We start from the raw sequence: 25,804 nt of genomic DNA, 5'->3' as shown, positions 1-25,804 counted from the left end.
GTTGAGGAGTTTCTAGGAGAACTTGGCATTGTCCTGAGTCAAACTGCAAGATGTTCACAGTGAGTGGAGAGGTCCCGCAGAACGAAGGAGGAGGCTTGGGAGAGGGCTAGCCATTCTCCACAGTTCACTAGCTACTCAGCCACACTCTGATGATCATGATGGGAGCGAGGAAGAAAAGGGACAAGTTAGATCCAGGGCAGAAAGTAACATATTTTCCTGATACCTATATCCCCTGATTTCTTTAATAAGCATATTCTTCATGTGTATAGCCCTTACAATTTTCTGATGATGTTCCCATATACCATCCCATTATATCTTCTCAAAAACCTTGCCCAGACAGTAGAGAAGGGATTTTATTCCCACATTATAGGTGAGGACACTGAGTCCTTGAGAGGCAGATGTTCATGGCCATAGAGCAAGTGAAGAACAAGCCAGGGAGCATCCCGGGCAGGTGACTCTTGGCAGAGGTCTTTCTGATATATCAGCTGCCTCTCATTTCTGTTCCTGGCCTCAGTGGCGGAGAATAGGAACTCATTTGCTAAGCCTTTAGATTAAAACTACTTACCTCTTACTGGTGTCCATGGCATACTCGAATAACAGCTTGCTTAAGAAATGGTAGACTTGTGGGGCGCCTGGGTGGTGCAGTCATTAAGCGTCTGCCTTCGGCTCAGGGCGTGATCCCAAGGCATGTTCTGGGATCGAGCCCCACATCAAGCTTCTCCACTGGGAGCCTGCTTCTTCCTCTCCCACTCCTCCTGCTTGTGTTCCCTCTCTCGCTGGCTGTCTCTCTCTGTCAGATAAATAAATAAAATAAAATCTTAAAAAAAAAAGAAATGGTAGACTCGAGCAAGGGAAGTCACACCATACTGGAGGGAGAGGAGGGAAGGAAGGAGGAGCACCCAACATTCTGATATTGGTCCACTAGAAAGCAAGGCTGTACTTCATAAAAATCTCCACCTCACCTTCCTGGTTACAGCCAAGAAAGACTGGAGGTTCCGAAGAGTGAGCAGTGAGGTAAGCTCAGGTGAGCTGGGCTCTAAAGAGATTTGGACACTGACATCCAGCTAAACTCACTTTCCCATGCCTAGGAATGACTCATCGAGTCTTTTCACCAGAGTAGACACTCAACATATCTCTAAAAGGCTTAGGTAGATATGCTTCTCCAAGGTTCAGCTGATGTAGTTTCTGTGTGATATCTACAGTCAATGAATGCCCAGACATTAGCAGCTGCATTTCAGAAGTTTGAGCCAAGAGGCAGACCTCCCCTCAAGGAAAATAAAATCAAGTTAATGTAGATCTTGACGTAAGAACACAGAGTCTAATTTCCCATTCTGCAGCAGCTTTCAACTCTCAGTTGCCGTCCTTGGGCTTTAAAAAGATGTAGTCCCCCCTTATCTGTGATTTCACTCTCTTCAGTTTCAGTTACCCGTATTCAACCATGGTTTGGAAGCAAATAGATTCTCTTTCGGACACATCATCAGAAGGTTAGTAGCAGCCCAACACTATGTCATAGTGCCTGTGTCATTTATCTTACTTCATCTCGTCATGTAAGCATTTTATTATCTTGCATCTTCACAAGAAGAAAGGTGAATACAGCACAATAGGATATCTTGAGAGAGATAGAGAGAGACCTCATTCACCTAACTTTTATTATAAAATATTATTACAATTATTCTATTTTATTATTTAGTATTGTTAATCTCTTACTATGCCTAATTTATACATTAAACTTGATCATAGGTATGTATGTGTAGGAAAAAGCATGGTATATATAGGGTTCAGTGCTATCTGCAGTTTTAGGCATCCACTAGGGAACTTGGAGCATATCCCCTGTGGAAAGGGGGAATTACTGTAGTTACAATAATATTTTTTGTCCAGCCTGCTCTTTGGAAAATTGTCACCATGGAATTCCAGACTCAAACTTATCCTAAACTAGTGGTTGTCAAACATTTTTGCTGCAGTTCACATAAGCAGAGAAAAAGATCTTCCCACTCATTTACCCCACCCATTCTCATTTCTCTGCAGAAAGAAGAAAAAAAAGAAAAGACAACAAAGTGTAAAGGCCCAAAAGAGGAAAGTAGCTTTAGTATTCAGGAAGGGGAGGGATGAATAGGTGAAGCACAGGGAATTTTTAGGCTGGTGAAACTATTCTGTATGATACTATAATGGTAGATGCATGTCATTATGCATTTGTCAAAACCCATTAAACTATACAACACTAAGAGTGAAACAATGTAAACAATAGACTATAGCTAATCATAATATATCAATTTTGGTTGGTTAATTATAACAAATGTACCACACTAATGCAAATTGTTAATAATAGGGTAATCTATTCATACCAATAAATGCCTACATTAAGAAAAAAGAAGGAGGGGTTCCTGGGTGGCTCAGTCGTTAAGCGTCTGCCTTCGGCTCAGGGCATGATCCTGGCATTCTGGGATCGAGCCCCACATCAGGCTCCTCCGCTGGGAGCCTGCTTCTTCCTCTCCCACTCCCCCTGCTTGTGTTCCCTCTCTTGCTGGCTGTCTCTCTCCCTGTCAAATAAATAAATAAAATCTTAAAAAAAAAAAGAAAAGAAAAAAGAAGGAGCCCAAGTAAACAACCTAACTTTACACCTCAGAGAACTAGAAAAAGAAGAACAAACTAAGCCCAAAGTTAGTAGAGGGAGGAGATAACAAAGATATGAGAAGAAATAAGTAAAATAGAGACTAAAAAGACAATAGAAAAGATCAATGAAACTAAGAACTATTTTTTGAAAAGACAAACAAAATAGACAAATCTTTAGCTAGACTTACCAAGGGGGAAAAAAAAGAGAAGACTCAAATAAATAAAATTAGAAATGAAAGAAAGGACATTACAACTGAAAGCACACAAATACAAAAGACCAAAAGAGACTCCTGTGAAAAGTTATATGTGAACAATTTGGACAACTTAGAAGAAATGGATGAATTCCTAAAGATACAACTTACTAAAACTAAGTAGTGAAGAAACAGAAATCCTGAACAGACAAATTACTAGTAAGGAGATTGAATCAGCAATGAAAAACCCCCCAACAAACAAAAGTTCAGGAACAGAGGACTTAATTGGCTAATTCTACCAAACATTTATATAAGAATTAATACCAATCCTTCTCAAACTCTTTCAAAAGATAGAAGAGAAGGGAACACTTTCAAATTCATTTTATGACACTAACATTACCCAGATATCAAAAACAGACTAGGACACTACAGGGAAAAAAAAATTTTGTGCCAATATCTCTGGTGACAAAGGTGCAAAAATCCTCAACAAAATATTGGGAAACCAAATTCAACAATACATTAAAAGGGTCTTGCACCATGATCAAGTAGGATTTATTTCAGGAGTGCAAGGATGGTTCAACACCTGCAAATCAATCAATGTGATATACCCCCATTAACAAAATGAAGGATAAAGATCATGTGGTCATCCCAATAGATGCAGAAAATGTATTTGACAAAATTCAACATGTATTCATTATCAAAAATATCAACAAACTGAGTATAGAGGGAATGTACCTCAACATAACAAAGGCCATATATGACAAGCTCACAGCTAACATAGTCAACAATGAAAAGCTGAGAGCTTTTCCTCTAAAACCAGGAATAAGATCAGGATGCCCACTCTCACCACTTTTATTCAGAATTGTACTGGAAGTCCTAGCCAGAGCAATTAGTCAAGAAAAAGAAATAAAAGGCATTCAAATTAGAAAGGCAGAAGTAAAACCGTTTCTATTTGCAGATGACACATTATATATGGAAAACCCTAAAGACTCCACCAAAAAATCATTAGAACTAATAAACAAATTCAGTAAAGTTGCAGGATACAAAATCAATATACAAAAATCAATACAAAAAGTACATTTCTATATACTAATATTGAAGTTTCAGGAGAAATTGAGAAAAAAATTCTATTTATAATTGCTACAAAAAGAATAAAATACATAGGAATGAATAAACTTAACAAAGGAGGTGAGAGACTTATACGCTGAAAACTATAAGACATTGATGAAAGAAACTGAAGACACAAATAAATAGAAAGATATTCCATGCTCACGGATTGGATGAATTAATATTTTTAAAGTGTCCATGCTACCCAAAGCAATCTACAGATTCAATGCAATCCCTATCAAAATTGCAATGGTGTTTTTCACAGAAATAGAACAAATAATTCTAAAATTTGTATGGAACCATGAAGAACCCTGAATAACCAAAGTGATCTTGCAAAAGAACAAAGCTGGAGGCATCACGCTTCCTGATTCAAAAGATATTACAAAGTTATACTAATCAATACAGTATAGTACTGGCATAAAAACAGACACATAGTGCAATGGAAAAGAATAGAGAGCCCAGATATATAGCCACACTTTTAAGTTCAATTAATTTATGATGAAGGAACCAAGAATATACAGTGGGGGAAAGGATAGTCTCCCTGATGAGAAAACTAGACAACCACATGCATAAGAATTAAATTGGACCACTATCTTACATCTTACACCATACACACACACACACACACACACACACACACACACACCTCAAAATGGATAGAAGACTGATGTAACACCTGAAACAACAAAATGCCAAGAAGAAAACACAGAGGGTTAGCTCCTTGGCAGTCTCGGCAATGACAGAGAAAGACAAATACTGTATGATCTTATTTGTATGTGGAATCTAAAGAACCAAACTCATAGAAACAGAGAATAGATCAGTGGTTTCAGAGACAGGAGTTTGGGGGTGGGCAAAAGGGGTGAAAGTAGTCAAAGGTACAAACTTCCAGTTATAAGATAAATAAGTTCTGGGGATAGAGTGTACAGCATGGTAAGTATAGTTAGCAATCTGTATTGTATATTTGAAAGTTGTCAAGAGAATAGATTCTAAAAGTTCTCATTGCAAGAAAAAAGTGCAGCTGTGTGGGGTGATGGATATTAACTAGACTTCTTGTGGTGATCATTTTGCAACATACACATCTATCAAGTTAGTATGTTGCACACCTTGCACGAGTGCAGTGTTATATGTCAATTCTACCTCAATTAAAAAAAAAATAAGAGAAACTGTTTGTGGAGTGGGGGTCTGAGGGTGGGTAGGATGGAAGTCTAGCTTCCTATGTGCTATCTGCTCAATTCTGTAAATATAAAACTAAATCTATTGATTGTTTTAAAAACTTTTGACCAATTCAAGCCAACATATGTAACACTGATAGCAGAATGTCCATCCTGAGAGCTGGAAAAATTCAGCGACTTTTGTGTGCAAAGGCCCCCGGAAGCGTCACAGAGCAGCCAGGCTTCTTAGTGGAATTTGAAATTAAGGTTCTTGGTGATTCTAGTTCTTGAAAATGCTAGTATACAAAACCAGCTTTGAGAAATCCTTAGTCACTCACTTTTCTCGTAAATATTCTATGTAGTCTTTGGTTATGAGTAAAAGCAGCCCTCAGTGGAAATACATACAGCTTTCCCAAAGAGGGGGGTTGGCATTTTGGACTAAATCTGTGACTCACTGAGGGACTATATCCCAGGCCATGTGTCATAAGCGTTACGTGGTTACTGATGTTCTGGACAAGCAAGAACAGAGTGATGGGAGTTCTGCTCATTCCAATTGAGTTCTAACTACAGCACTAAGGGTATCGTTTCCAGCAACTGCTGGGTTGTTCAGAAATGGAATTCTGTCAAACCCAAGACTCGGGGCAGTGGCCCTGGCCAGGAATCCCATGTCTTCCATTTTGCTTTGGTGGCCCTAGCTCTTTGTAATTGCAGGACATTAGGGAGAAACGCCCATTTTCAGTAATCCTTGCCCCACCCCCCTTTTTTGCTGTGCCCACAGATTGCCGTTCCATCCACATTGGGCTTTCAGTCCCCAGTTACCCTCAAAGGAAAAGAGACCAGCAGGGACGTCTTCCGGGCCTGCAAAAGGTCTGCTGGGGCCTCCAGCCGGACAAGCCGCAGCAGGAACTGACTGGCGCGGGCAACAGGGGAAGCAGCCGGGACAGCAATGTGGATCATGTCAGCAGGACCCGTGAGTTCTTGGGGGGCGCATCTGGGGGGAGCCATCTGCTGGGGAGCCCAGATGCGGCGACATCCTCTGGAGACTCAGTGATGTCCCACTGGGGTCAGGGGTCTCAGCACCCCCTGCTCTGCTGCCCCTGCAGACCAACCTCCTTGCCCAGGGACACCTTTAGTCAGGCTGAGCCCCGTCTCTCTCTCTAGTGACTTTGAGACTTCCGCTCTGATCCATTCCAACTTGATTTCATGGTTTAATTCTTTCCTCATTTCCAAATTCCTAGGGGCCACACAGCCATTGCCCTAACCACAGACTTGACTGTTTGGCAGGAGGCATTGTGCTCAGTTAAACTGAATTTCACATCACATTACCTCCACCCTCTTTCCTCACCGGAGCTTGAAGGCATGGTACAGAATTGTCTAGGCACCTGCATGGTAGCTTGCAGACCCCTGGGAAGCTCTCTCCCAGGCCAGCAAATCCCCTGAGGCCTTCTGCTGTTGCTGCAGAAATCAGTTCTGGGCTGATTAAAAATCAATCTTTCATTCCTTCCTGTGGAAAGAAAAGTCTTAATCTTAAGAAAAGTGAAAAGACTGGAATCCTTAGAGCCCAGCTGTGACATTTTATTCTTTTGAGACTTCACTGTTTCTAGGGACATGATTTCACCCCAGCATATCCTAAATCTGCACAATAAATGGTATTTCATGGTCTCTATTATATATTTCCACTGTCTTGAGCAAGGCAAAATTAGTTATTTTACCATCTAAACCTTCAAAGGAATATCAGAGGCAGTAACAGTGTCTCAGTGTCCCTGTAGGAAGAGATCTGACATACATGCTCCCAAAGGCCAACCTTGCAGCTGCCCTGAACAACTGCTCTCCTTGGCACCAAGTCCACCAAGGCCTGTGGCTTTTTCAGAGTAAACGTGTCTATATGGGAGATGGGTTAATGGAAGTCCCTTGGAGCTTTCTAGCATAAGAGATGAGCGCTGATGAAACCACGCATGCGCACATGGACCAGCTCAGGGGTAGGAACATCAGAGACCCAGAGGCAAGCAACCTGTTGGGAAGACCTTCTTTTTTTTTTTTTTTTTTTTTTTAAAGATTTTATTTATTTATTCGACAGAGATAGAGACAGCCAGCGAGAGAGGGAACACAAGCAGGGGGAGTGGGAGAGGAAGAAGCAGGCTCATAGTGGAGGAGCCTGATGTGGGGCTCGATCCCACAACGCCAGGATCACGCCCTGAGCCGAAGGCAGACGCTTAACCGCTGTGCCACCCAGGCGCCCCGGGAAGACCTTCTGCTCCCCATGTTGGATCTGGATGCCTCACCTTCCCCTTCTGGGGCATTCACCTGTAAACCCCCCCACACACACATATAGGGATGAGATGCCCTTTTAAAATTGAGTTTGCTGAGTCCCTCCTGAGGCAGGCAAGAAATAAATAATATGGTGGGTGTGTGGTAGGCGCTTAATAGATGTTAGTTCAACTAATACACATTAACCCAATTTAAGAGCAAGGATCCCAAGTCTTTTTCCTCTACAAGTGGATATTGGTTTGGCTGTCCTTATTGGTACCAAGGGCTTATGAGATCCTTCTGGTGGGAGGGGTGTGAAAAATTATTAAGGTCTTCTTCTACTTGCCCGGTATTAACTCTGGGGTTGCTAAAACCACCCCAAGATGAGCAGTAAAGGAGAGAAAGGCTGTTATCCAGCCAGGCATTTCAGCCTCATATTGAGCTTCATCCCAGGGCCTTAGGATCAAGGATATATTTCATTTGGTCTTCTGTTGTCATTTCTGATGAGGAAGGAGCACGGGTTGAGACAGAACACATACTTGTCTCTAAAGCGTCTCCTCCAGAATAGTTCCTGAAACAGGCTATTTCCAACATAGGTGCAAAGACAGTCGAGGTTCTTTTAGAGTTTGAAGCTTTAAAATGGGGTAGCTACCTTCCCTTTGTGTACCTTACAAATTTGTGTCTTGGAAGAATACAACTTGGAGAGAGACAGGAGAAAGGAAGACAAAAAAGGAGAAAGAATGAGGATCGTTCCAGACTTTATATGCCCCCTTTGGGCTGGGGGGGGCAGGCAGGAAAGCAAATTAAAACATATTTCCCAAAAGAAGCATGTATTTTCTCTCTCTTCTTGTCCTTTGACACTTTAAAACCTGGATCTCCTGGAGTTATCAACATATACAGCATTCCCTCCCTAGCCATGAGGGCTGTTCTAAACACAAACAAAAAATCCTATTAGAAAAGAATCCTGAGTTAGTGACCTTAAGACCTTGAGGGGAAAATGGGGTTGAGAGTCCAAGTTTGCAAGTGAACCAAGGAAAGTGCTAATACTGGATAGTTTTCATACACCATACGTTAGCCAGGTTTACTGTGTTCCTGGAGAATTAGCTGAAGTGGTCTCCCTGGCTTCATCCTGGGGGAGGTCCACGTCTTTGCCGAAATTGCTGTGTATTCCCAGGGCTGCCAATCTCAGTGTCACCCTGGCTCCAAGTCCCTCCCTGTCATCTCCCTGTGTTTCACCTCCTATACCTGTCCTCTGCCTTCACCTCCAGGCCAGCTCAGGCATGGAGTTCATACCTTCTTTGGTTTCTCCAGAATTGGTCACATATGGCATACTTGTGAGGGGCAGGCTTTGCCAGAGTTTCAGAACCAAGTTTAATGTCGCAGAGATACACAATTTTTAAAATGAGATACTAGACATCCCTGTTCTTAAAAATCCTCTGGCCACTGGAAATTTCCCACTGGGCATTCTCCTCTGCAGTTCCAGCCTCCCACCATATTCTGGGGGGACTCCTGCCCAGCCCCTGTCCCCTCCCAAATCCCCTTACATCTCCTTGCTTTCAGCGCTGAGCCCCCTCCTCACACACACACACCCAGTCCCCTCACTTTTCAGTCACAACAATTTCTCTTTCCGCCCCTCCTTGGCTCAGGGCCCATTTTCGCACAGCTGAGGCCACATAATGAGTGGACCTAAACACAGAGACCGTCTCCTCTAAGTCTAGCCCTTCGAAGACCTGAAAGAGGCTTGCCGCTTCCTTCTCCCCCTTCCCCCTCCCCATGGGCCTCTGCAGGCCATGTCAGGATTCCCTGTGTGACTCGGGGCCCGCACATCCCTGATGGCCTAGGCAGGAGACGCAGCAACTGTCTGTTTTGATTTTAAATCACAATTTCTTCACTTTACTGCATTTATTGTCACTAAAACAAAACATGTGAATTGAAGACTATTGGTAACATCTCACACACCTTACACGATAAATAATGGCTATGGTACAATCAATTGCCTCTTACTATTTTGTCTCCCCAGAACTGTTAGAACCTCCTCCCGCAGGGCTCCAGCGAGAGGAGTGTCACTGTTCTCTTTTCTCTGGGGAGTCTCCTGCAAATGCTCCAAGTCTGATTTCCTGTTGAGGTTGATGCCCTTCCCAGGGAAGGCTGAGGGAACCTCTTATTTGAATCTGGGTGAGTCTCCGGCTTGCCCAGCACACCAAGATCTTCCAGCCTTGGTTCCACCCACGGGCCTGTAAGGGAGCCAGCAGTGCCCTTGCCAGGCTCCGCCCATCCTCTGGCGCAGCTCCGCCCTCCACCAGGGCCAGGGCCAGGGCCAGGGTTTCTTTGCCTTGACCTTACTTCTTTTCTTGCTTTTGGCCTGCTCTGCCATTGCTTTTCTCCCCTCATTTACTAATTCCCCATTCTTTCTTATCCTAACTGTTCTTACTACAGTGACTCAACGTCCTTTATAACTCTTACACTTGGGGTTCTTGAGAAGGTACATAGAAGAAAATTTCCATACCCTAGAATTTCATATAAGGGGCACTCATGATTAAGAAGGTAATTTGATCACAAGTATCCGAAACCTATCTGAGCTGGCTTGGGCAAGGAGGGAATGTGTGTGTGTGTGTGTGTGTGTGTGTTTGTTGATATCATAAGACCAAAGAAGCCTCTCACGGTCCCAAAGCAGAATAAACAGCCAGGCTCAGCAAGTGGACACAGCACCTCTCAATCCCCTCTCCAGGATGGATGGCCTCTTCCTCTGCCTCTCCTGTGGTTCTGCTCCATTCCCCTCCATCTGTAACCTTTTCTGCATCTTCTGTGCCCTTGTCTTCCAGTTTACATGCTCTCTCTCTTCCGGAGACCATCAGGAAAGACCCCAGCTATCTTAGAGACCCAATTCAAAGTTTCCAGGCTTGGGTCAGATGATCAGTGAACTGTTCGTGGTCTGATTACCTGTAGCCAAGGGGCACAGGTCCTACATTCCACCAACATAGCTACCAGAGGGTCATCATTTTGGGGAGGGGTATGGGCTGGGCTGAAATCTCTAAATCCCTGTAAACACTTAACGGGGGCAGATTCTCTTCATCTTCTCTCAGAGAGTACATTTGGAGTTTTAGGAGAGCTTCCTAGAAAAAGAACTTTACTGTCCATGAAATTAGGACTTGGAGCCTTCACATCGCCTCTCGAGACCCTCTTCATACAATTTCAAGAATGGCTTTAGAACTCTAGGTCAGTCTCCCACTCCCCAGTATTCAGTGGCCTTGAGCTATCCAAAGTCCCCACCCAGCTCCACCCCCAGCAGCATTCCCTTGTCCTTGGCTCCTTTCTTGCCAAGCCTAATCCCAGCTGATACACTCAGTGTTAATCAGTGAAATTCATTCACCCAGCAAATATTTATTGAGTGCCCATGCTGTGTGAGCTCTGTGCTGGGGGCCAGCAGCATGACCGGAGCAAGGCAGACTCCAACCTTGCAAAGCTGGCAAACTAGAGATCCGCGTGGAGTCCAAGAGAGAGGGAGGGAACCTCTGAAAGGGCTCCCCCAGAGCCCAGGGCCCCAGGACCAAGTCCTCATCTTGACTTCCTGACTGTCCTAAATACCTTCCAGGTCTTTACTAGGGTTGAAGCCTTGCTGGTTTGTAGTCCACTAGATCATTCTGTGCTTTGCTCATCCAGTGACTGGACAGTCCCCACTCAGTGAAAGCACAGTTCTGCTTGCCTCTCTTCTCGGGCTTCCTGAAGCTGGCTCCTGCTCGGTTATGTTTTTCCCAGCAGCTGCTGCTGGAGCCCAGTCCTCCAGCCGTCACTATGTGAGCCTCAGCTGTGTGCTGTCAACCACAGGGGCTATTATCTGTGGCGTTCCTCATTATGGGGATTAACTTCTGATGTGCTGCCTGCACGTGGGGCCCACAGTGCTTTAGAGTCACCCTGATCCGGGAGCCCTGCATGTGGTTGCGCTAAGCCTTCTGTGCGCAGGAGGGAGGGGCCGAGAGAGTGGAGGGGCCTCGGGGTGGAGGGTCAGGAGGTAGCACGGAAGCCGCGTGGGCATTTAGAGCCTGAAAAGGATCGAGCCCTTGCAATTTGAAAAGGGCCAGGCTGATGACTGGTAATAAGGGAGAAAGGCGTCAGACCCATTGGCAGCAATGGTAATAGCTGGAGCTTGTACTGGGTGGTTGGTGTATACTGAGCACTGTGCCAGCCCCATCACATATATTATCTCACTTAATGCCCACCACAGTCTAGTGAGGTATGCGTGATTAGCCCCACTTTATAGAGGGGGAAACTAAGGCTCCGAGAGCTTCATGCTTTGCCAGCTCCTACTGCTAGTAATTAGCGGAGTCAGGTGTTAAGCCCAGGTTTGGGCTCTTAAAGCACCGCAGGAATAAAGAGAAGCCTCTGGCGTCCTTGGTGCTCTCGCTGGGTGTTTCTGTGGTGTTTCGGGGCCACCCCCAGCCCCTGACCTAGTGTGGCGTGTAGTAGCCACCCAGGGGCGCTCAGGAGATGGGCTGGCTTCAGCCACATTGCAGTGTGACCTGTAGAGCCTGGGACCCTGGGGAGGGGCCTGTCTCCTCCGTGTCCTGTCCTGCTGAGGAGTCTGCCTTGGCAGAAAGTCCCGGACGGTGGTGTTTGCTTGGAGCCCGGCACCTAAACACACGTCCCTGCCCTTCCGCTGCTGTTTCCTCAACTTGAAAGCGAGCGTCCATGATCCTTGAGCCTCAGGTATGAAAATGTGATGAGTGGGGCCAGCCACGGGTGGGCAGTGTGGGTTAGAGGACGTCGGCAGACTTTGCTCTCCTCTAGGCTCCCCAAATTTGGGGCCTGCTGGGGCCTTCTGTGGTGTGAACTGGGTTTCCAGTTTCTCATCTGGGAAGTAAAGGGCTTGTGGATTCGACAGCGGCTGAACGCCGCCCTAGCGCAGAGACAGAGCAGCCCTCGGAGCAGCAGCCGCCCAGTGACCTCTAATCAACCTTGGCACATTCTAAGTAGGCAGTAAGCACTTGTTGAACCGAACCCAGGAGATTAGGAATTTCTCAGCAGAGCAAAATAATTCCCCAGTGGGGTTCCCCACACACCCTCAAGTGACCAGTTCCCACCGTCCGTCCTCGGGCTCTCAGGAAACACCCACGGAGGGATGGTGTTTGGCACTTTGTCATGGAAGTAGATGAAGACGGAGAGGATGAGGAGTTTGGGTTTAGAGTTGGGGACAGAGAGAAGCCAGGTGCATGGAGCTTTATTGACCAAGCGTGGTTGCTTTGAAACACGAGACCCCACAGCAACCCTCCCAAACCACCCGCCTCCTCTGGGGCCGTGTCCTGCTGAGAGAACGCTGCCTTGGCAGCCAGCTCTCCACCAGCTCACCTGTGGCCAAGGCTCTTAAGGAGGCCCCAGGGAGTCTCCCGGCAAATCCTACCTCTGCCTTTATAAAGGGGCCTGAGGCGAGGTGCCTGGGCTCTCCTGCAGCCCTCATGGGGGAGGGGGGACAGGGCAGTTCCACCGGCGCTCTCACAGGCCCGCCGCCACCGCCCCTGCTGCTGTGAAGCCTCGGCTGCTTGCTGGAGCCTCTGTGGCGCCACTGAGCCCTTCTCTCTCCAGTGCACTTGAGGACCCCCGCCCCTCACATTGCTCTCTCACATTCTCTCTCTCTCTCTCTCTCTCTCTCTCTCTCTCACACACACACACACACACACACACACCTCTCTCATACCCACGGTATCTTTAATTCACCCTCAACACAGCCTTTCTCTCTTACATACAATTTCTCTCACACTTACTACATCTCTCTTCTCTCCCCCATACAGCCCTCTCTCTCCACCTCCCCAGTCTTTCCCACCTTCCTTCTCTGCCTCTCTTTCTGCCTCTCTTTCTGCCTTTCTCTGTCTGTCTGTCTGTCTGTCTGTCTCTCTCTCCCTCTTCTCTCCCCACACCTCCCCTGGTGCTTAACTGGAAACAAAAGTGAGTTTGTTGTGACCCGGCGGGGAAGAGGACGTTTGGAGGCAGTGGCCAGGGGGGCAGCAGCAGAAACAGGCTGGGGCCAGAGGCAGTGCCAACAGCCGGAGACCGCAGCGCTCAGCTGTTCCAGGGAGCAGGTAATGTCCCAGACAGGGCTGCTTCAGGCATCCCGCTCTCTGCCCTGTCTCCTCTCTCTATGACTGTTCCATCTATTGTCTTCTTATCTGGCCTTGAAGGGGAAGGGGAATTCCAAACGTAGGGAGCAGTAGGCAGAAGGATCCAGGGCGTGAGGTGCCCTCCTCTTCAGAGAACTGTCTGTGGTCCGATGTGGCTGCGGTGCAGGCCATCTGGGATTGGGGGTCGCTGGGGTCTGGGGGTGTCTGTGGTCAGAGATAGCTGGGGTCAAAGGTATCTGACACTGGGAGTGGCTGGGGTCAAGGGTATCGGGGGTTAAGGGTGACCAGGTTCTCGGGTATTTGGCTGAGGAACGTGATAGAACCTAAAAAGGCAGGTAAGGGCCAGATCACAAGGGTTGTTTTGAGCCATGTCCTAGACCCTCAGCTCTAAGTAATGCAGAGCCTATTAGGGGTTTTTCACCTGGAGAGTAACATAATCAAATTTACATTTTAAAAGAGTAGTTCTTGAACTCCGGTTTCATGGAGAATTGGTATGTCCTCTCAGAATCAGAGTCCTAGTCTGCTCCCAGTCTAAAGAAAAAAATAAAGTTATTTGTCCAATTGTTAGTTTTTCTTCTATAAAACTTCCTTAACCTTTGATGTCTGCTAGCAAGTGTCAGCAATCAACCCAATGAAAAGACTATGTTTAAAGTAACAGAAAAATTCAGAAATAAAATTCATCTAAAGGTAGATTGAGCTATATACAGATAATTTTACTAGCAGAAAATACTATTAATTTATTTCTAACTCCTATGCAAAATATTTTATGGTGCTGCCCAAGGAGCACCATGACTCCCAGAAGTGTATCACGTGAATATGTTTGAAATGTTTTAAAAGCAAACTGCTGCCACGTAGGGAGTGGGGGGTGGATTATGCAACCGGGGCCATAGGAGCAGTAGGAGGCTCTCACAGTGATAGGATCAGGAAATAATGAGAACCTGAACTAAAATGGAGGCAGTGTGCAAAAAAAAGTGGGGGGGGGAGGGCTGAAAAGCATTTAGGAAGCAAGGGAAAGAAGTTAGTGGCTGATTGGACATGAATGGTGAGAGAGAGAGAGGCTTCAGGAGTGAGTCCAGTATTTCTTATCTGGATGGCTGGGTAGCTAGCAGTGCTATCATTCAAAACAGAGAAGGGCAGGGTTGGGGTGCTGGAATAAGGAAACCGTTTTGAATATACTGAGGTTGACTTGCGAAGGCTGCAGAATTCCCAGCTGGAGTAATCCAGTTGACTGTTGGAAATGCTCAATACAGGCAGGGTCTGGAGACATGGTGACCTCATCTATAGGGTGACGCCATAAAGAACACAAGATAGTGTAGAGTGTAGAAAGAGAAAAGAAAAGAAGGCCAAGGAGAAAATCTTGGGAAAGATGAAGATTTAAATAAGACCAGCAAGAGGGGCCCAGGGAAAGATACTTAGGAGTCCACAAAGACATAGGAAAAAGTATCAAGAAAGTACTGTTATGAGACCCAAGAGTAGAATGTCCGTTCAGAGGGAGCAGTAAGCACCACTGATAAGCCAGACTTGTTGGTTTGCTTGCTTTTATTAATTTACTGGTTTGAGAATAAGAGAAGAGTGATCTGAGGGCAGGGTTGTAAACTCAGGTGCATAACATAAATGAGATTAGTAGGGTAGAGTAGGGAGCAGTGGGGGCTGTGGCAAACTAAAATGCATATGCCTATAACATTGTGTGTCAACTATACTCAAATAGAAGGACTTTTAAAAAATATGTATGCCCACCTAAAAGCAGCCATCACTCAGCCCTAGTTGATTGTTGCCAAGCAGGAATGTAGGCACAGTCATCAGAGCATCTGAATTTTCAGAAATCTGGATTGTTCTATGAAATCTCACAATTCTTTATGTTAGCAACAATTTCAAAAACTTTTATACTCTGTGAGGGCTAAATTAAACATAACTTTGAGCTGCCAGTTTGAAATTTCTGTCCCTTAGTGTGGTAGGGCTGAACCAGTTGCAGCAGATTGGAAACTGGTTGGACAAGGAGGAAGTGGAGATGGCAAGTAGAGACCACTACTTCAAGAAGTTGGAGGGAAAGGAGAGCAGAGAGCTTGGAAGGCAGGCGGGGTCAGGGGAGAATGTTCTAGGTTAGGAAGAACTGTTTATAGGCTGGAAGAAAAAGAGTGGAGATAGGAAGTTGAAGACAAAGGTAAGGAAAGGCTAGTTGATAAAATAAGAATCCAGCAGAAGAGAATAAATAGGGCCAGAGATTAAGCGGGAGGAAGGACTCCTTTGTTCAAAAATGGACTACAAAGTGGTAAGGGTACAGAAGAACTAGAAGGGAGAGCGCAATGGATTTCACATCTGGAGGCCTTTATTTCCTTGGTGAGGTGGGTAGGAGATGGACCAAGAGGCTTGTAGAGAGGAGCAAGGTTAGGAATGGCATCGAGGGACATGGGACATGGTGCTGACAAGAATGTGTGGGAGGTAGCGGCACTTCTGAGACCTGCTGGAATGGAAACCCTCTATTTGCACAGTTGGATGGTTTTCTCCATCACGGCTCATGAGCCTGGGTGCTGGGGTTGGTGGTGAAGGGGATACACTCCAGGCCGTGTCATGCATCTTATTCTCCTTATCTGACTTACCTCCTTGCTCCTCCCAACAACCCTGCTCACTCAGACTAAACACCCATGAGCAAGTGGCAACTCTTGGATTCATACCCACATCGAGCTGGATTGCAAGCCCATTGTGCGCCTTGTCTCCACCATACCACAATATCACACTGTCTCTCCCTGTGCCCCCAGGACACTCTTGTAGAGGTGGACTGGGCCAGTGAATTCTTGTTTGCCATTGGTTGCCTGGTTTTACTGGGAAGTCAAGGAATAAGAGTGGGGAGTATGATGACCAAGTAGTTGAAATTATTGACCATTGAGAATCCATGAAGAAATGAGTGAGGGCCAGTGGGGATGATAAATTGAGGGGACGGAGGGGGGAAGAGGAAGGGGAAGACTTGATGGAGCCCAGGAGACAATCAATGAGAGATTGAACTGGGCAGGGGCAAAGGGATTGGTGAAGAGGGAAGTATTCTTGAAAACTTTCAATAGGGGGATGGAGGTGAGAGAAAGTGGTTGAGGTGAAGATGACTCAAGGGTGTCTAGCCTGTACAGTTGGGTGGACAGCTATGCCTTTAACCAAGGCTTTCCACATCACATCCTGCCTCTCTCTTGCTCACCGTGCTCTAGACACAACGGCCAACACATTCTCACTTCAGGGTCTGTGAAACACTTGGAGCACTCTTTTTCCAGAAATGCAGAAGTGGCTCATTCTCCTCTTCCAAGTCACAATTCAAACACACACTCCTCAGAGGGGTCTTTCTTAACCAATCTCTCTAATGTAGTTCTCCTGTTGCTCTATTTTATCTTTTTTCAGAATGCTTATCATTACCTGAAATGATCGCTATGCTTTTGCTTACCTGTTTTTGTCTGTTTCTACCACTAGAATAGACATTCAAGAGAGCAGGGATGTATGGGCCTTCATTCCAGCTTTGTTTTCCAACACCTGGAACAATGCCTGGCACATAGTAGACTTTCATGAAATAAAGGAAAGAAAAGGGATGCCTGGCTGGCTCAGTTCATGATCCCAGGGTCAATCATGGGATCGAGCCCCATGTCGGGCTCTCTGCTCAGCAGGGAGCCTGCTTCTCCCTCTCCCTCTGCCTGCTGCTCATTCCCCTGCTTGTGCTCTGTCAAATAAAATCTTAAAAAAAAAACCCAAAAAACAGGAAGCAGAAGCATGTGTGGGGAAGGGTACATGTTCAGTGCTGGAACGCTGACTTTTGAGGTACCTGAGAGACAGCCAGGAGGTGACATGCAGTGGGCAGTTGGAAAGCAGCATGGGAGCTCAGGAATAGGTTGTCACCATGCCCGTGAAGAAGGTGGGCTCCCCCAGCACACTGGTACAAGCACGTCCTTTCACAGGCTGACTGCCCCTTCAAGGCCAACACTGGGAGTTGACTGGTTTGGCGCCCAGTGGGAAAAGGGGTCCCTCTGGGTTTGTTATGCTGAAGTTGGGTCAGAGTTTTCCTCACTTCTCACTTCTCTGTTTCCCGTCCTTGCTGCTGCCCACCTTTGGCCATTTTGTATCCTTTTTCATTGTCAGCTACAAGACCCTGGTGTCTGAATGAAGACCAAATCCTCTTATCCCCTTTATCGCGAAGAATATCTCACCCACGTCTAACCCACAGAGGCTTGAGTCTAGCTTCACCTGGAAGCTGGACTTAGTTTTACTAACTTTGGAAATACTTTTCCCTTGAGCTTGGCTTCTGCTGCATTTCAGTTGGCCTTGCAGCCCTTAGCCTCCCGCAGGCCATTCAGCAGACCCTGCTGCCCTCTTTCTGCAGGGTCTCCAGCTGCTGAGCAGCTCCAGGACATCCTGGGGGAGGAAGATGAGGCTCCCAACCCCACCCTCTTCACAGAGATGGACACTCTGCAGCACGATGGAGACCAGATGGAGTGGAAGGAGTCAGCCAGGTGAGGTGGAGTCCCGGGAAAGGGAGAAGGTGGCTTCCCACGGCAGTCTGTCTGGGGCCCAGGCTGAGCTGACCCTCCTGGTGGGAAGGACCATTGACCAGTGGCATCTTGCACCTTGTGTTCAGCTGTGGCACTCCCTGGCCCCTAAAGACCTCCACATCTGCCTGCCTTGGTGTCCAGAACTGGGCTGGACACTGAGCACACAGATACTTATCACTTTCTTTATTCTCAAATTAAAATCCAAGTGGGAAAGTAGAACAGACCCCCATGAGGCCATGAGAGAATAATACAAGGACATATATTCTTTCTTGTCAAATCTTTCAAACTAAATGCTATAGGAGAAGGGAAAGCACCAAGGGGCTGGGGTAGGCAGGGAGGGCTTCCTGGAGGAAGAAAAATGTATGTCATGAAAAATCCAAGTGGAGTGGTCCAGTGGGCCTCTGAAGAAAAGAAACTCAGAGTTTGGGGTGGGACAAACAGAGTGGAGCTCTGGAGGCACATGTGAGGGGCAGAGGAACTGCAAATATAGGGGCAGTAGAAGGAGAAGAGTCAGAAGACTGTTGGGGAACCACGTGGTGAGGATGTGGGGCCAAGGGAGGATTGGAGTAAGGAGTACCGCTGGTCATAGCCAGTGCCTGGGACAAGGTGGCCTAACTGAACGGGACTGGTCAGCAACACCAAATGCCGCCAAGAGTCTAAGGAAAAGGAAGGCTATGGTAGGAGGCAGCAAGAAGAGCTGGTGAGAGAGGAGGGACCCTGGGAAGCAAGTTGAGAAAGTCCAGAAGATGGACCATACATACCAATTTTTCTCAACCTTATTTTTGTATTAGTGTGCCCTCATGCCCAAGAAACTTTAGTTTAAATTAACTTTATTAAATTAGTATTTGATTTAATTTATTTCTAACGAGAGGAATTAAATACCAAGGGATGTGATTCTGTCATGTTGGCTTGAATTTTGGAATGCCATAAACCATGGCAATCTCTAAAACTTTTTGCTTCCCCAAGACCCCTTTGGGGCTGCTATTGCCCCAGCTGAGAATGCCTGGACTAACCGCTACCTGTGTCTGGGACTGGCTCTGCCTGGGGGCCACCAGGACGCCCAGATCCTGGCCCCTGCTCCATCCATGGCCTGGGCTCCTCCCTCACCCACCAACCTCGCTCACCTGGGCAGTTGCTCTGCAGAGTAAGGAAGGGCAAGTTTGGACATCCCCAAGCCTCCCCCTTCTAATCTCTCCTGGAAGAAAGGCCACTGGGTGGACTTCCAAATCCCTGCGGGCCTCTGGGAAGGAATGAATTCTAGCCTCGTGGCCTGCCCCAATCTCTGTCTGGAAGCTCTTGAGCCTCTACTTACCAGCCATTCAGTGAGCCCTTACCATATGCTAAATAGTTTACAGGCTCATCTAAGCAAGCTGCACAATGACCCCAAGGATGTGGGAGCTATTATTATCTCCATTTTATAGATGAGGATACTGAGGTTTAGAGGGGGAAATAGCTTGCAAGGGTCAGAGTGTGCGTGCTGCTGAGTCTGGCTTCTAGCCCAGGCCTGTCTGACCCTAGCTTGAGGGCTTATGTACTTTGTCATCCTTTCCCCATTTTCTCAGCTACCTCCCTCTCCTTCCTCCAACTTCCAGGGACTCGGTTTGGGTTTTCATGAGAGTCTGGAGGCAATTTCACTGGGATGGGAAATAAATGGAGATAGTCACAGAGCCCAGGGCTTCTATTCAGGGCTGAGAAGAGAGAGTAGGATGTTTTAAAAGACCAGGGCCCAGTCTGGGCTATGGTGTCTTAATGCCTGTGAGGAGCTAGTGCTTCCTCTCCCTTTCTTGTCAAAGGTGGGCAAATAGAAGAAACGTTGAGAAGGGCCTTTTTAGAGACCCAGTAAGAAGAGGGTGTTCTCTCCCCTGGGCAAGGTCTGCATCAAGGACCCCTGGCAACAAATGCCAGGACCAGACCTTCCACGAGGACCTATCATACACGCCCACAGAGCCCTTGCTCAAAGGTCTCAGAGCCCTCAGAGACAGGATTGCCACCATAGACAAAATACTGTTTCTGGTCTCTCTGAGAATGGATTCACTGAGTCTTCTGCACTCTAGACCCTGTAATGAAACTGATAAACTGTAGGTGGTGTTTCTAGAAGGAGGCTCCTCCTGAAATAGAAAGGAGTCTGATTTGACAGTTACCATGTGCAAGCTGGTGGGTTTCCCTGCAAGGTAGGCTTTGTGAGGACGGCATCTGAGGTGATCCTAGAAGGGTCCTGAGTGGACCTCAAATCAATAGTGAGAGGAAAGTAATGGGTAGAAGAAGTTAAAATGGCTGAACCCAATTCCAGGCAGATGTGAGGGGGAAGCAGCTTGGCGTCCAACTTGGAGCAGGAAACAATGGGAGGAGAGGAGCTCAGGCCTCCCTACCTCGAGTCCCCTTTCTCTACCTTGCCTCCTTTAATCTTTTGTCCAGCTAACCACATCAGGTATGCAGCTCACTGTTGGAGGTTTGACCAACAAGCCTGTAGAAAGTTCAGAGGAAGGGCTTGACCATTGGCCAACAAATCTACCTTGGCCTGGATAGTTGTGCCGGCGACTCCTCCAGGCAAACTGCAACAGTAGAGGTGCTTGGGGCCAGGCCACACCCCCACAAAGGAATGGGAAGCATTTCCCTCAGCTGACAGGCTGTGAGATCTCCTCCGGGAAGCCAGAGGTCTTAGAAGTTTCCAGAATCCAAGAATCTGCAAATCCTAGTGGGTTCTGGCCTCCTTGGGGTAATGGGAGAAAATGATGGTGGTGTAGGGGGTGGATAACCCCTCACACAGACACTCAGGCCCTGGGAGGGATGCAGGCCTACACCCACATCAAAGGGAATAGAGGAGGGGACCCTTTAATAAAAGTATTTAATTTGTGGCAGGAGTATTTGCTTTATTGAGTTAGGAGATTAACAGAGTGAAAATCTCAAATCCGCAAGGAATTTTCCCTGGTGGTGCTTTGTCAGGGGTTATTAGTTTGAGGGATGTTTTGAGCCCTCGGAGAAGGAGTCACCTCTGGACGGATTTAAATGGCTTTTTGAGCTCCACTGAAGCCTTGCCCTGCGTGCATGTTGGAGTCTGTGTGTGCAGGCATTACTTCTAGTGTGATCAATGCTGGTAGGTCAGGCTGTTAACAAGATAGATTTTTACTAACTCGATCTCTTTAGCATTCCCGGGAGGGAAATGCAGCTGGCTGTTTGCTGATACTGACCTTGCCTGAAGGGAGGGCTGGGTCAGGTGAGTGGGGGCACACAACCCCCTCACTACTAGCAAACAGTTTACCCAGAATGCTGTCCTCTCTCAGACCCAAGTCGGCTTGGCTGCAAGGACAGGAAGAGAAGAATGACCTGGGCTGGAACCCACCCAAGTGTGGAGGGCCCTTTGGGGTTACTCAGAGATAGCCAAGAGTTTAGAGCTTTCCAAGACTTCTGAGAGAAAATTCCAAATCCAAGCTGCCTCTGATCTCAACTCAGAGCAGACCAAAAGAGTGAACTTTCCAGAGGTTCTTATGAGACACCTATGCTTTGAGGACATTTGTGTGATGACTAGGAAAGGGCAGCAAGAAGGGCAGAAAAAGTGGGTCAGCTTAGTTGGGTCAAACCAGACCAGTATATTTTCAAAAGCCTCTATGTGTGGAGATGCTGGCACATTCCCTATGTGATAGAGGGGGAAGCCTGAACTTTGTCTCAACTTTGAAACTGCTCCCACTTAAGATCTTGTAGAATGCCTTCCTAGTATCATTTCCCTGCTTAACCTGGGAGGGGGGCAGAATGCACCCCCAGCCCTCTGGTCTCTCTACTCACCTGGGACCATTCTATGGATTAAAGCAGAGTAGGAAGCTGAGAGCTCTTAGCACAGAGGTCAGCAAACCTCATTCATTCAAGTATGATTTACAGAGTGTTTACTGTCTATAAACCTGAGCCAGCTGCTGGAGATACAAAAATGAACATGGCCGATGCCATCCCGACTCACTTGGGCCTTCCGTCGAATGGGGCACAAAAGTGGATGAACAGGCATTTGATGACGGCGTGCTGTGAAAGCACAGTGTGGGGGCACGTAGCCCAGACAGCAGGGGTTAAGAAAGACAAACAGGAGTAAGAGGTGTTCACCCTGAGACCTGAAAGATAGGTCAGAGTTAGCCAGGAGAGGGTATGGAGGGGGCCAGGAGAGGCTCTGGGAACACGGAGAACAGACACACAGAGGAAGGCGCAGAAATGCCCTGTGGCTGGGCTGCAGAGGGCCCAGTCGTGGAGGCCTACACAGGCCATGCTGTGCAGTTTGAACCTGATGCTGGGAGCTTCAGAGGACCACCGAGGGGGAGAGGAGCAGATGGTCTGGGAGAGGCCACTCTGGCTTCAGGGTGGAGAATGTATTAAAAGAGGCAAGACCATTGAAAGATGGGACCCTGAACCAAGAAGTTGGCAGTGGGAACAGAAGGGGAGGATTTGAGACCTATGTTTTCGAGCATATAATTTAATATATATACACACATATATTAATATATATATTCCGTTTAAATATACCTTATTTTTTAGAGCAGTTTTAGATTCACAACAAAAGTGAGCAGAAGGTGCAGAGTTCCCATGTGAATCCTGCCCCTGAGCATGCAGCGCCTCCCCTGTGACCGACGTCCTCCATGAGCGTGGTCCTTTTGTCACTGTTGATGGCCTGCACTGCATGTCATCACCCAAAGTCCAGAGTTTACATTAGGGTTCACTCTTGGTGTTGGACCTACTATGGGTCTGGACACACGTGGAGGGACATGCACCCACCATGAGAGTATCCTACACAGTAGCGTCCCTGCCCTAAACATCCTCTGTGCTCTGCTTATTCACGTCGCTCTCTTCCTTACTCCCCGGCAGCCACTGCTCCTTTTACAGGATGTGAGACCTGTCTCAGCAGGAAGAATTGACAGGACTTGGTGACAGGTGCCATGTTGGGGACCAGGAGAGTCCGGGAGATGCCCAGCTTTCCCGCTTGAGCAAGTGCGTAACTCGGGGTAGCAATTGAGGAAACACAAGAGGAATAGCAAGTTCTTGTTGTGTTGGGCATTGTGTTTTGTTCTGGTGGACGCTGGTGATGAGGTTCCTGTGGGACACGTTCTGTTTGGGGAAACTGCAAGTGGAGGTGTCCAGCAGGTCACCATGTAGGTACGGAGGTCTAGAGCTCCATGCAGAAGCCTAGATTTGTCAGTGCTCGGCGTCTAGAGGGGAATCAAACCCATAGAAAATGGTAAGGTTGCCCCCGAGAACTGTGATGTGAAGAGAGTTCCCAGGGCAGACCCCCCAGGTCACTAACATTTGAGGGGTGGGCAGAGGGTGTGGAACCCACCACAGAGACTGGGAAGAAGCCACAGAGAAGTAGGAGGGGAGCAAGAGGAGTGCCGTGTCCTGGAAACCAGGGGCAGACATTCAAGACGGAAGGAGTGGCCACCAAGTGGGGGAGGAACAGAAGAATATCCATAGGATGGAGAGACGAGAGCAGTCTCAGGGGAGACATGGGGCGGTGGGTGGGTTCAGTGGAATGGTTCTTCCAAGATGCTTGTCTGTGAAAAGTGGCGGTGAGTGAGGTCTCTCAAGGGAGGCTTTTGTTCCTTGTCTGTGAGCGTGAGAGATCTGAGCATGCTGAACACTGATGGAAAGGAGCCAGATGAAGGAGAGTGGTGTAAAGATCCATGAGCCAGAGAGGAGCTGCTGGGGGAGGGGGCAGGGCCCTGAGCCCCCAGCTAGGAAGGCCACACCCCTTCTGTGTGACAGGCCCAAGAAAGGAGCAGAGGGCAGGGCAGCTGCAGCGAGGCTTGGGGTCTCCTAGAAGGAGTGGAGAGGGCTGGTGGTGGTTGGAGGAGGGGGTGGAGCGGAAGAGCAGACTGCGGGAGCTATAGGGGGCCAGGTGGTCCTGGGGCCTCCCATTTGAGTGCAGTGGAGCCACATATGGAGATTTGTGGTCAGATGAACATTTTGAAGGTTTTTGACTTTGACTAGATGCTTATTTCCTGGTCTGAATAGTCACACAGTCTTTATCAAGCTGCTTACACACCCAGTAGCTAACATGGTGCTTCCCTCTCCCTCGGCTAGTCAAACACTGATACCTGACACTTATGCTGGGTAAGTGGGGAAGAAGTGATTTTATACAAAGCAGAACTTGGATCAAGGCCCAGGTAGAAGTAGGCAGTGTTCCCCCAGGCCTCAGAGGCCCTGGTTGCAGCCAGCGCTCTCACCTGTGAGTTGTGTGAACTCAGAACAATGGGGGAGGGAGTACTGTGCCAGGGTGTGTGTCCCCCCAGGGATTTCCTGATCACTTCTAGTTAGCACAGCTCAGGGTGGGGGCTGCCTGAGGCCTAACACACCAGGAGGGGCCACCTTCAAAGTGCCTTCAAAGCATCAGGTTGGGTAAGCACCAGTCCGTCCCCATGGGGACGGCCAGAGAGTGACACAAGGCCATTACCTGGTGGACTCAGGACGGCAAGATAGGATTAGCCAGCCAGTGAGTGGGCTAAGTGAGGAAAGGGCAGAATGCTTCACAGATGTGGCTTGACTGGCTGTCAGTTCCTCAGAACCCCTAGAGGCTGGCCAGCAGGAAGGATCACCTCTCCACAACCAAGGACATCCTCGGGTGGCTCCCTCAGATGCAGTTGTCAGGAGGGAAGAAAGCCCATCATCAGACGACCTTGCCTGACAAGACGACAGTTGGTTTATAGACATAGACATATACGCACATACATATATATGTGTATATGATATATATGTAAATATGTATTCATCTAAATCTAAATATATATATTTAACTTTTAAATATCTAAATATCTATAATTTTTTATTATGGAAAGTTTCAAACACAGAAAGTAGAGAGAACAGTGTAATGAGTCCCCATGTATCTATTACCCCATTTCTTTTTGTTGTTGTTAAGATTTTATTTGTCAGAGAGCAAGCACAAGCAGGGGGAACAGCAGGCAGAGGGAGAAGCAGACTCCCCAATGGGCAAGGACCCTGGGATCATGACCTGAGCTGAAGGCAGACGCTTAACCGTCTGAGCCACCCAGGCATTCCTATACCCATTTTCATCAATGATTAATATTGATCTCCACCACTTTTTTTGTTTGCTTTTAGAAATTTTGTTTTGTTGTTTGTTTCTACCACAATGTTTTAAAGAAAATCCCACATGTTGTAAACATTTTAGTATACAACTTTATGAAATTAGACTTCTTTTATAAACACAATTAGACTTCTTTTATAAACACAACCACAATGCCATCATATCTCCTGACAAAACTGAGAGCAACTCCTTAATATGGCATTTAGTCTACATTTAAATATCCCTAATTTTCTCAAAAACATCCCTTTACTGTTGGTTTGTACAACTTCAAATCAAAACAAGGTCCACACATTGATTTTGGTTGTTTTGTCTCCTGTCTTGTTGGGATCAGAGCTGTCAGACTCCGGAGATGCTGAAGGAATAGACTCCCTGGAAACACTGTCAGGTGGTGTTTGTGCTAAAGGCAAGAGCCTCCCCATCTGATCCATGGAGCTCCCCAGCCACAGCCTAAGCTCAAGTGAGCTGTCAGGGCCTGTGCAGGATGGCCAAGGGAGAGAGAAATGCCCTGTCATTGTTAGGGCATTTTAGGCTGCAAGTAACAAAAGCCTGCTCAAGCTAACTTATGCAAAAAGAGGGAGCATCAGCAGAATATGGGGTGACCTCATGGTACCCAGGGATGGTCGGATATCTTAAGGCCCGGGCCCAGGAAGCCAGGCTGCCCTCTTTCTCTGTTTCTGGTCTCTCCCTCTCTCTGAGCAGCGTCTTCACTCTTCTGCAGCTGGCTCCCCCCCCCCCGCCCCCGTTTGTCCCTGTCCTTGGAAATTCCTTAGCTTCCATGTTTACGTCTGTTCTACTCAAG

The 25,804-nt window shown here is 47.3% G+C and overlaps 1 protein-coding gene across 2 annotated transcripts in view; it reads left to right on the top strand.

Annotated features, from left to right (window-relative positions):
* Window positions 1–25,804, top strand: part of SLC4A5 (solute carrier family 4 member 5) — a 128,288-nt gene that overhangs the window by 39,011 nt on the left and 63,473 nt on the right. The window contains exons 3-5 of one of the 2 annotated variants that reach the window (XM_057308948.1): window positions 1,417–1,484; window positions 5,838–6,029; window positions 17,768–17,897. In XM_057308948.1, the coding sequence (XP_057164931.1) occupies window positions 1,417–1,484; window positions 5,838–6,029; window positions 17,768–17,897 (390 nt within the window). The remainder of the gene's footprint in view (window positions 1–1,416; window positions 1,485–5,837; window positions 6,030–17,767; window positions 17,898–25,804) is intronic. The other variant, XM_057308947.1, reaches the window with a different exon arrangement.

Source organism: Ursus arctos, unplaced genomic scaffold (genome assembly GCF_023065955.2).
Source record: "Ursus arctos isolate Adak ecotype North America unplaced genomic scaffold, UrsArc2.0 scaffold_8, whole genome shotgun sequence".
Taxonomy (NCBI): Eukaryota; Metazoa; Chordata; class Mammalia; order Carnivora; family Ursidae; genus Ursus; species Ursus arctos.
This window is presented reverse-complemented; position numbering and strand designations above follow the sequence as displayed.